Source organism: Anser brachyrhynchus, assembly GCF_964034855.1.
Source record: "Anser brachyrhynchus genome assembly, chromosome: 1".
Taxonomy (NCBI): domain Eukaryota; kingdom Metazoa; phylum Chordata; class Aves; order Anseriformes; family Anatidae; genus Anser; species Anser brachyrhynchus.
In genome coordinates this window covers 25,071,831-25,084,307 of record NC_137694.1, presented here as the reverse complement: position 1 = coordinate 25,084,307, position 12,477 = coordinate 25,071,831, and the positions used below count along the sequence as shown (strand labels likewise).

Genomic DNA, 12,477 nt, shown 5'->3' with positions numbered 1-12,477 from the left:
TAAAGCACAGCCATGTGGCAATGGAGGGCCGTCCATTCTGTGCAGATAACAAGACCTGAAATATATTCATCAGATCTCATTTAGTTCTCAGTAGCTGGTCAAATATTTCCCATTTGTCCTGATAAATTATTTGGGTTCACACTGGCACACTTCACAGGGCCTTGAGTCACCCTGACAGCACAGAAATCTGCAGCTCTGTAGACCCTACAGTCTTTGCTCTGATTGCCAAAGGATCTAGTCTAATGGGTGGGTTATACTGATCTGGGACAGAAAATCTTGCATAACTCTGGCACTTTCTGCCCAAACATAGTTCTGTGCACACATGAAAACATGATTTCTTGATTACCTCATTCATCACAAATGCTTATGGAGGAGTAGGTTGGCCAGCAGTTATAAAGGTCTATTTTTTATTCAGGTTTATTCCCTAATTTAATAGCAATGAAATCATGGGCACAACACAGAAACTAGCAACCTTGGTATTTCGGTATCTTAATCAGTGCCTGGCTGCTGGGTGAACATTAGATTGCATTCCTTGGAGATTATGCCTAATAGGAATGCAGTTTGGATGATTGGTTCAAGGTGGCATCACTTTGGAATAGCTGTAAGATCTAAGGCATTAATTTAGAAAAATGAACCTGCAGTAATTGCCTGAAAACAAATAACAGCCCTTGGCTTAGCTGTATCAAATTGATCAGAGGATATATTAATTTTCTACATGGATAATTCCTGGTCTTTTTTTAGTCCAGCCAGCTCTGTCATGGCCTTTCTGCCCAGTCTTTCAAGCCTTTGCACATGTTTTTCCTTCAGTCACATTTAATTTTGTGTGGGTTGTTTCAATACATTTACTATGAACTTCACTACATATGAACATTGTTTCTCATTGTTCACTGACTGTAAATAGACATCATCTTTTTACGAGTTAATATGCTCCTGCATAAATGTATACATTAATAAATGAAGTCTGTTTTTTTTTATATTTTTGCCATGACTGATACAGCAGAAAAACTGAAAACCATCAGAGCTATCAGAAATAAGTTTAGTGCCTGGCTTCTCTTTTGCTGTCTCTGTATTTCCCACTGGCTGGGTAAGGGTGCTCTGCCCTGTGCAAGGTTCTGAGTTCTCTCTCTCATGAAGTTGCTTCATTATTCATCAGTGACAGGGTGTTCACTGAGACCAGGCCATCAGCATCTCACAGGAGACCCTTTTAGCCATCAAGCTTCTGAGGACCCTACCTTTCACTTTCTCACTAGTCTAATAGATATCCAATTATTCCACATGTATTGAACATGATAATCCCAGAGATTTATGCATACTTGGGGGTCCAAGGAGAAGTTACCGAACCACCCTGTGGTTTTGTCCATATGCTGCCCCAAAACATCCAAGCTGATACAGGGCTGTTGAAATGCACTGGAACTCCCTTCTTGGAGAAACGAGTCATGGTCCACTTCTCAGCCCACCATGGAACTGGGCTGCTCTTTCATCAAACCCTGAGAGCAAGAACATTCTAGAAGGGATTGCAGATGAGAAAGAGCATAGGTCCCTCAATTACTTGGGATCAGAGCATGTCTGTATTTATACCTTTCTGTAAGTCAGGGCTGTCCTGAGTTTATTTTTTCCCATGATAGATGTACAGGCAAGCTGTGAAGTATGAATTTGGTAGTTGAGATCAAATTGTCCCTAATGAAGAGAACACAGAGCCTAATACACTGGAGACATTACAGAATCAGCCAAGTGAGTGTAGTGGGGCTATACGTTTACATTTCAAGGCTTAACTGAGTAGGATCTTGTGTGTTAAACAGCACATAATCTAACAATTTGTCTCACTAAACGGTGTTTGTAAGCAACTTGCAGCTCAAGGTAAGAGTATCAGGACCTGCTTTGTGGAGAGCTGTCTCAACATTTGTGTAGACACAGCTGTGTATCCCGCTAGGTGCATGCAGAAAGCATTCACATATGTCACTTCTTTTGCAGGTGGTGAAATCCAATCCCTCTGAAGAAAGTCCACACATAACAATGACGTTATCAAGGCACTATACGCTGGGGAAATATTTCAGCAGTCAAAGCAAGCTATCACAACTGCAGGACTATGCAACAAATTCTCAGTCCCCATATCATGTCCGAGGTCCAATAAACCAAGTTTATTCTGAAATCCTTCTGAGCAGGCTCTGTGCAAGTAAGAGGGAGCTTGTCAGCACATAGCCTCTCTTGGATGTCACACTGGGACTAGAGATGTGCTGCCACCTGAGCAACAATCAAACAACCATGGTGAATTTATGACGTGCTTCCTCTATTGACTGCACATGTACCAACAGAGTTGGAGACGTGTGACATTTTTCCTAAATCTTTATGAAATGGAGATATGCCCTAGCAGTTTTGTGGTTTCAGAATGGAAGATGAAAAGATGCAAAGAGAGAGAAAAGGGGCAGTTACTTGAACTGTTGCCAAAAGCTAGAGCAGCTGTAGCTCAAGCAACTGTTTATTAATGATAGTAAAGAGAGAGAAATGTATACACTTGAATGATTTGGAAAGGACTGCTTTATCTCTTCAGCACTATCTAGTTTTCTATTTATAGAGACACTGTAATATTTGAATGTATTTAGAAACTGGTTACATTCCATTTTAAAGATTTTTATTGTACATGGCTTGGTTCCCCTTCAATATCAAACCTTTTCTATTTAGGCATTTGATTTTTAGATTTGAAAATGTCTATTAATGTTTTACATTAGAACTCTAGTGTTTTTTCTGAAAACACATCCCTTCTTTGTATCATAGATGGAACAGATGTCTACTCTATTTTTTGCGTGTTCTAAAGCTAATACAGAAATAGATTGCTTAGACTTGAGACTGGTTGTAACTGTCTCAATGTAGCATGTAAATATAGTGAATATGTTGACATAGACTTATTTGAAGTCCCAGTTTCGGAGAGTGGCCATATGCAGGAAGACTGCTTAGATATGTACTTCAGTAACTGCCCTGGCCTTTAAGCCAAGAAAGTGTGCTCCTTGCATGGAAGTGCCCTTTCTTTTATGATTTTTTTAAGAATTGCCAATGTGTGAAGCCAGTACCACAAACAGGAGAAAAGTCCCCTTTGCAAGCACGCATAAGAACTTCAAGATCTGTTTGATTGCTTGTTTGTTTGTCTGTTTTTAATCTATCACGAGCAGTATATGATGTCCTGGGGGCAGAATATACTGCCTGCATCTCTTGCTTGGTGGGGGCTAAACCTTCTCTGGACTCTGGTTTCATGCTGTAGGGCATCTACATCACCCATTTTTGCATACCTGCTCTGAATGAAAGGCAAAGGAGAGGGTTTATCATCATAGGAAGAATCTGTCTGCAACATTGGCAACAAATTCACAGATGTGGTACCCTGATGGGAAACCAAATATGGTCCAATCTTAGCAGCTGGGTGATGTGTTAATGGGGACAGAGAACAAAGCCCCTTGAAGTTATTCACCCTACAAATTATTTCTATGCTCGGTGTACCAGCCTCTTTGGCACTTGCCATTGCAGAGTGTGGGCCCATCATGATGGAGAAAGGCTGCACAGTCCTCATCACTACATCACTGTGCCTGTAGTTAACTTTGAGGAGATGACGACAAACAGATACTTTTTAAAGCATCTGACCAAACTAGGTCCTGATGTGTCACAACAACAAATAACATAAGATGAAACAGTATTGTTTTTGTATGATTAAAATGCACCAAGAACACTTGAAATTTAAATACTACTACTACTACTAATAATAATAAAAGAGCATTTCAAAAGTAAAAATCCAGTTATGGATTGTCATGGAGCTGGCAATCAGGGCACCGCTCTCATACCACGCACTAGAGAGGGGAGTCAGAACCAGGTATGTATGAGTCTAATGGAGGGTCCACTGAGCTCTGTGACTTGCTCCCCCCTCACAATTTTATATATAATCCTTCACTTGCGTCCACTGTCTGGGAAAGGAAGCTGCAAGTAATGTCAGTGAAGATAAATTATAGCGCAGAACTAATCACCATCTTATTGGCCTTGGTAGCACACAGAAAGGCTGCCCTGTATAGAAGTAGGAATAGAAATTCATAACACCACATTTAAGATTTATCAAAGATCCATAAACTCAACACAGTCAGTAACCCCAGCTACTAATCCAGTATTGTGGATTCTTGCTACTTCAGGTAAGATAGGTTAAGACAGCAGTTTGGAGCCCAACTCCCCTAAATGGTCAGAGGATCCTCAGAAAGAGGATCTGGCCTACCTGATTTAGGAGACTTCCGACTATATTAACAAAGCTCCTAATTTAGGCAATAACCTTACATTTGGTGTGACAATGTGAATATATATGTGTTCCTCTGTAATATGCTGCTGCTGTGCTTACAGTAAATGTCCCTGAATTTCTACATAAAGTTTTCCCTGACATGGAGCTTTACATGAAAAGAAGGGTCAGGAACTGTGTATAAATACTGAAAATGTCAGCATCTGGTTTTGAGCAATGTGATAATCTAAGGAATATAATTGTATGAAAATGAAATAATATATAAACTTGGGTCTGGAACTCCAAGTCATCACAACTTTAAATTTGATTTCATATCATGCCTTTAATATCACCAGATGCAAAACACAGCCAGAAGTCACTGGCATTGAGATGATCAATGATAGGAGTATTACAGTTACTTACTTCTGTTAAGATTTTCTTTGCTCATTTAAATCCACATGCTGTTGCTGTTATTTTTATGTACACAAATGTTTTTAAGGCATGAACTGAGTTTGTATGTTTTGTTAATTGTTAATCAAAGCCGATTGCTGAATCATCAGCTATAATGATGAAAAGAGCTGACTTTGTTATACTGTAGCTGATACTGGTGAATGTACAATTCATCACTTCCAGTTTCACCACAAAATGGTTTACATGTGCTGTACACCCAGATGTCTTAATGTTTTCCAAATCTTAATATTTTTTTCAAATGTAGCAAGTTGAATTTTTCTGTATGTTTGCTATTTTTTACCTAACTGTGTATGTATCTACATGTGTATAAAGGTATTGATACAATTTGTAAACAGATCCTTATTTAAATGAGTTCTTTGAATATTTTTTTCCATCACTATATATGATCCATGTAATCTTATGAATAAATGAAGGGAATGGAGACTAAAACAGGTGCAAAAGTACATTTTTCACTATTTCACTTTAAAATATATCATCTATAGGTACATAAAAGAAGAAAATTGAGATTGATATGGAAGTACTGCCTGCTTATACACATCAACATTTACAGATTAAGACAGTAAAATAATTACTATGTCTGAATTCCAGTGAGAGTACCTTTTACTGTAGAATTATCACGTCTGCTATGACATTTTGTCTAAATAAGCATTAGAGTGTTCCTACTATATTAAGACTGACTCATAATGTAGTTGATTTTTTTTTTTCTCCCATATATTTACCTTAGTCACATTATGCACCATTAAAATAGCGAAGGACCTCATTGTCAAGGTGAGTTCCACCTCCTGGTACAGACATGAATGGCCCTAGAATTGGTGGAAGGATTGACATAGTCAGGCTGGGGAACAAGTACACTGAGAAGTGGTGTTTCCTGCACAATTTCTGCCCAGCAGCATGTGGAATTTAGAGTGGAACTAATGTATACTTTAAACTACAGGTAGGGTGACTGAAACTGTGCTGTGAAAAATAAATATCTTGAAATACAGAGCAGTAACCCCAGCTATTACTTCATCCCTTTAACTTCAGCTGAAGCTGCAGAATGATGTATCACCGTTCAATGAGTTACTCACTGTCTTTCATATAACTCCACAAACTTTGCACAGTGATTTGGGTTTTAGCCTTGTAGTGTAGACAGCCACCATGATCAAGTCCATCCCAATGAATATCTTTGGAATTATTGTCTGTAATTAAAAAAGATTTTCCTATTTGTAGGGAAATACCTTGGCAAGTCAGCTCTGTCATTGGAGATGCTGTATTTCAACTAGCTTTATTTGACAAGGAGCTGAAAGAATGATCTACAAATACTATTTCTACACTTAGTATTCATTTGAAAATGTTATTCTTTAGAACAATCTTTTTTTTTTCACAACACTAAATATAGGCTTTCTACTTTATTTTTCTCTTCTGTGACATATTAAAGGGACATCAAAGTCAATTTATTTACTTAGTGGGTGGGATAGCAGGGCATCCGATTACCTCGAGGTTGAAATAACCACTAATAGTTATGCTTCTGTTGCTATGCTGAGCCAAAGAGAATGCTTTGAAGAAGCAGATATGTATGATATTGACTGCAGTCCAGGGATCTTTCAGATTACTTTTTTAGAGTAAAGCAATTTTTTTAGAGGTGCAGTGAGCTATTTGGCATAGAGTCAAGCTGCTAAACAAGCCCCTGTAGTCTCAGATGAAAAAAATATAGGTTGCCTGCTAGCTTTGCATCTGGCTTGTTTTACCTCACTAGTATGACTGCAAGTACCTGCTCTACTTCACATTGAACTTTCTTTCAGATGACCAGAGAAGTTTCTCTTTCACCTTAGGAATCTCAGATTTTGGAAATTTGAGAGATGATTATTGCAAATACAGGGTGAATCTTCAAAATATCAATGTTCTTATCTTAATGTTTTTGTCAATTCCAACAACAAAAGATCTGCTGAGTGCAGCTGGGTGAAGCATGCCTCTCCTCTAGGGCAGTGATTTTCTCTGTTGAATTTAAAACAGTTGTGTTATGGTAAGTACTTAGGGTGCACTAGCACTTAGCTCTTCACATAGCTTGCCTTTAACAAGCCATATTCCACTGCCATCCTAACCTGTGGAAGGACTGGTCTTCAAGACACCAGAACAGATGATTTATAATGCAGGTACACCTGTGTATCAGTGCTGATCCTGATCCCGTAGTATTTACAGGTACCTTCACACCATCCATTGAGCAGAAAAGCCCCAACTACACAGTGCAAAGAGGCTCTACATTTCAGCCTTACTTGTATGTGGTTCAGTGGTAGTACAGGTGATGTTACATGTGTCAGTCTGGGTCAGTACCTAGAGGAAAGAGCCCCAGAAAAGTGCTCACGTCATTTACTTGGATGGTCAGGATGATCCCACAGGGTCACAAAAGGGCCTCCTGAAGCATCAGTTTCTACTGCAAAGGACTTGTCCTTTTTCTAGGTTCATCCATCTGCCGGTTCCCAGGCAGCTGTGGGCAGCCTTTCCTGCAATCCCTCAACCATGCTCAACAGCCTTGGCAAGGTACACCATGTTAAGTAGCCCTGGACTGAAGATAAAGCATATGTTTAAATGAAATTTGAACTGAGGTCTTTGTGAAACACAGCACCTGCTCAGCTTCTCCTTGATTTCCTCTGGAGGTGAGCTGCTCTAAAAAGGAGCCAAATTCCATCCCTTTCATCTCAGTCTCAGACAACAGTGTATTTTCTCAGCTTTCGGCAATCATTTTTCCCATTGCTTTTCTGCATGAAGAAAGGGAGGAATCTTCCCTGCACACTCCTGCCTAACAGAGCGAGATGAGCTGCGTTTGCACACAATCACTGTGGTAGGCATTTCCCTCATGTGCTTCATTATGGGGACAAAATTCCCATGGCAGATGTTGTTTTCAACATCGTGGTTTTTCAATCTGTTTTGAGCAATGATAGGCAATGCAGTTAAAGCAGCCAGTGCCTCAATGTTTCTCTCAGGACATTAAGGAGATGCTAGGTGAGGACGAGACTGGAGAACTAAAAACCTTGAGTGAGGAACCAAAATGCCTCAGATGCCTTCTGGCAAAGCCAGGGCAGTTACGAAGTGCACACTAGAAGTCAAGCGGATGAAATGAAAGTCCTCAGGAGCCCCTTAAAGTCAGTAACTTCTGTGGGATATTGCCCAAGTTTAAAGACCAGATCTGTATTTGGCAGTTTCTCACTTGACATATTCTGAAAATGTCTTTTATCTTTTCTTTTGTACTTACCATTATCAACTTCCATATTTCCTTTATGATTCACTGGAATTAAGGGGCTTAGAGTAATATTTCTTCTCTGCCTGATAATGACTGTACAGCCTCCCCAGATAACAGCCACACTGTTTTATAGTTACTAGATCAGAGAAGTTTTATTATTTCTGTCAGGCTTCTTTCCTTTACTTCCACATGCCAGCTCCAAAGATTCTGTATATTCCAGATAATCATCTATGGCTCTATTTATAATGTTTTTAGTGCCTCAAATATATTTGAAGAAACCTGCTGATCCCTATTTATCCTAATAGGACGGAAAACACTTTAAAGCTTGAAAACCTGACCTTGCAAGTCATTAGGCAATGCACCACCCAGCATGATCTAGCCCCAAACTGACTTCCTTTAAAAATAAAGAATCAGAGCCACATCTTCATATATAATAACATGATGTTGTCTCCTTCTGAAGTTTTTAGTGGAGTGATTACAATTTGAACATAATTTGTATGGACTGATACTCTTATTAAAAAAAAAAATCTCAGGGCCTTTGATGAGCTCTCTTTACAGCAAATGGTATCTATTAGCTACTGTAAAATCCTATTTCAACATCCTTTGTACACTGTGTCTTTCCTAGCTATTATAAAATACATACATACAAGGGGATTTACTGCTGATGTTAAAAGGTTAAATCATAACAGGTCTTACTGCTCCACCCAATATTGGCCCCAGAATTCTGTATTGCATCATGTCTCTTCAGTAACAAGGAGATAGGGTCGAGTGATCCCGTGCTGCTGCCTGTCTGTGTGGTTCTTCAGTCTATAGAACAGCTCAGGACTGAAGCCCTGGAGGAGCTTTAAAAATAGCACACCCGCAGGTATGAAAGCAAAGCCTGAATATGGACTCAAAACATGTTGACCCTCGAAACAAGTTCAGCTTGGAAGTCAAGGATAACAACTTGAACAGACTATCCATCTATTTTCAGGCACAAGAACCCAGATTCCTCCCACTTGACTACAGATATTTAACTGAGGCATTTTAATTATGAATGTGCTCATACTTTGTACTCATCACAGAAAGATCAAGACTTGAATTATTCTCTAGCAGTATCTATTACTTCTACAGTATTGCTTATTTTACAGAGAGCCAAAAGCAACACTTAGAAACCTTTGATGGAGACCTAAAGTTCTGAGAAATAAATGTAAGCTCAGCAGAGGAGTGGCTGTGGGATTCGTTGAGCAGGTAGCTGAAGTTTTCACATTCCCACTCTGCTCATTCAGATCCAGAACTTGGCCACAAGCTCACCACCACCATCAGCAGGACATGCTGGTACATTCTCAACATCTGCTCCTGCAGCTGGCCAATCGTTTAACTGTGCACTATATCAGGAGGAAACCAGCCCTGCAGGTAACCCAGAACATTCAATGGTAATATGGGATATGCAAGGTCAAGACCCTTCATTTTCAAAAATGAAGAACAAATCTCTGTCTATGGCTTTATAGGAGTGCAGGATGGATGTCTCTCTTTCTGTGAGACAAGCCAAGCTGTCAGGTGCTCAACTCAGAAACAACAACAACAAAAAAATATTTTTCAGCCTTAGACACCAGATCAGAGATAAGTACCTGGTTTGCATCTGAGAGCCCCATCTTCCAGGATTTATTTCTGTCCTGGAAGTCTATGGAGAGCCTAAATAATTTAGGGGCTGCTGACTTTACTGTGCCATAAAAGCATCTAACAGGTGTTAAAAGTCTGAACCAAACACCTTGGTCACGTATCCTATTTGATTCCATGAAAAGTTTACTGCTCTGTGCATTTCTTCCACGTCTTACACACACCATTACACCCCAGACACCACTGCCTGTTACTCTGTAGATATAGCTGTTCATGTAAGTGCTCTCTAACCTGGCTCGCTCAGAACAATGTAAGCTAGAATTGAGCTCTACAAATTAAAGTGTGTAAACTAACCTGGGCAATTTCAGATGATTTGGGCTGAGAAGCTATTAGATAGCAGCTATGCCAGTAGGTGAATAGAAGCGTCCCTAAAAGCACGAAGGGGAAAGGCAAGGGATGGGCTGGAGGCAGGATGGAGCTGTCAATCTCCCAGGTTAGCTGCAGACAGAAACAGCATCTTGTCCCAATAGAGTCCAGTTCATGGTCTTGTCCTGCAGCTCCTGAGATTAGAATGCCTGGCCTCAAAGCAATATCCTTAAATTAATATGAATAAATACCAGCTATAAATACAAGACCATAAATGAGACAAAAAGGGTCAAAATCAGGAACTTCTTAATGTTCTGTAACTATATCTAGCTGTGCCTAGGGAGTCCCTAGGGACTATAATTAGCCTATAAAACAAGTAAACACCTGCTCCACTTTTCTTAATTAAGATTCAGCAGAGATGCAAGTCATTTTAATGAGTGATCTGTGGCTCCGCAGGAGCCAGTCTGGAGCGGAGGCTGTCTCAACAAGGCAGCACAGCTTGTGCAAGGCAATCACTGTGACGCCTATAGGGTATGCCGTCCTTCGTTCCGCTCCTCCCTGGGCGGAACCTCTGAGTTTTCTGAGGGGCAGAATATCAAGCATTTAGTCACTATTTGTCCCCCAGGTTCACAGTTGTTTCTAGTTTGGGCTGATATCCTCTAGAAAAAGTTGTATTTTTGCTCTAGAACAGTGAATTCAGCAATGATAGTGCTTGCCTAGGCCTCGCTCACAGGCACAGCTCGGGCAGGGGCAGCGACAGGGGCACGTAAAACTTGATCTGTAAGGGACAAATAGCTCCTGTTCCTCTGAGCACACACTGATTCCATTGGCTTGTGGTTCTGTTCAGGTGCACTGACCTATTTATAAGGTATCAGCATGCAAATAACAGAACCACCGTTGTAACACTGAAGAGTATGGTCCTATACCTGATGGGAGAGAGTCAGTAAGGCAGCACATTCCGGTGTTGCAGAAGGAAAGTGACTGAGGACAGTATGCCAGCCAAGGATGGCACTTACATATCCAGAAAGACCTTTTTTTTTGTCCTAGGGAGGTGCTCTCCACTGCAGCTTTGCTTTGATTCCTTCCATTTTGGGACAGAAGACTTGCTATTCCCACCAGAACCAGGTCTCTGCCACCTTCTGGGGCTTGGGGAAGCTGGGATGATCCTGTCCCTTTCCTCCATCCTTGCCACACATTTTCTGGGATGTGCGTGAGTGAAAACAGCTATCTGGCTATTTGTTGCTTGATTCTAGGAAACTGAAGTGATGTTGTTGCCTCTACTGGGCAAAGGCTTTCTATGCAGAGCATAGAAGATCTGGGTAAGAGCTGAGGGAGAAAAAAATCCTGTGGCACATTTAAGGTTTTAACAGTAATTCAGCCACAGACAAGTCACTGAAATGAAAAACATGGCTAATGTCCAAGTGGCTGGTCGCTTCAATATAAGCTGAAAGAAAAGCCAAGGCTAGATTTACAAGGGCTCTGGTAAAAATGTTATGACAAAACACAGGTACGATTTTGCCTATTTGTGCTTCAGAACCTTTCACCAAACAGTATAGGTGGACTTAGCCTTATTTTTTCCACTTTCACACCATGGCTTATTTGCAGGCCTTTGCTCACTGCACAACAATATTAATGACAGTGCAAGCTGTGCTGAATAGACAGAAATCTAAGCTCCTCCCTTGCTCATGCATGATGTCTTATTACTTTTGAAGGAAACGAAGACACTCAGCAGAAGAGCTGAGTACCCTTCCAGATTATTTTTGACATCTTAGATTTAGAGACCACTACTATGGAAGCATCTAAGCAAGTTCCCCATCATGGCCACACATTCAACTATTAATGGACCTGTTTCCTGGATCCATAAATATTTTATGACCATCTAGTCCAGAATGCAGATAGTGTTGTTTGGTATCAATGACTTACACATATGTCCAACATATGGACCCACTACCTGTGTCCTTTTCCTCATGTCTAGACTTCTTCCTTCAACAGCTCATTTTTTTTTTTTGAAAAAGGTCCTCCCCAGAAGGGCTTCCAGATGGCCAGAAAATGACAAAGCTCTGAAGCACAAAGTTCTTCAGATTTGCTCATGCTTTACTTAGATGCTCACATTACTCTTCATGAAGATGAATGCATGCAAGCAATTCATGGGCTCTCCCGGCTCATCCTGACCACTCCTGCAAACAAACAATCCCCATTCTAAGCCTTTTCCTTTTCTACCCAAACCTCTTTCTGCCTTCCATTTAATATCCATTTTGAAGATCTTTCAGAGTTTCTTTTCCATTTCCATCTTCTCTTGGTCCCACCCTTTCCATTTCCCCCTCAACCCTGTTGGTGCACAGTAGAACAAAATAATTTTTCCAGCCTCCACACACCACCTTCACAGGCCGACTGACATTCAGATCTCAGCTGGTGACGCTGTGATCTCCATCAATTGTATTTTGGTGGACAAGCAGTGAAGACTTTGTGAGAGAGCCGAGGTACCTCTGTACCTCAGCTACATGCATGGGGATCACAGACTGTCTTGCCAGTGAACAGGGCAGGTAGGATGCATGATGTTTCCACAGATAGTCAGAGGGAGCTG

General features: G+C 40.6%; 1 protein-coding gene across 4 annotated transcripts in view; it reads left to right on the top strand.

The window, feature by feature from the left end:
* CPED1 (cadherin like and PC-esterase domain containing 1) overlaps positions 1 to 5,140 on the top strand; it is a 150,447-nt gene extending 145,307 nt beyond the window's left edge. For all 4 annotated transcript variants that reach the window (XM_080590755.1, XM_080590754.1, XM_080590753.1 and 1 more), the window contains one exon: positions 1,972 to 5,140. In XM_080590755.1, coding sequence (XP_080446881.1) covers positions 1,972 to 2,199 — 228 coding nt within the window. In that variant the 3' untranslated portion in view covers positions 2,200 to 5,140. The remainder of the gene's footprint in view (positions 1 to 1,971) is intronic.
* Positions 5,141 to 12,477: the final 7,337 nt, after the last annotated feature.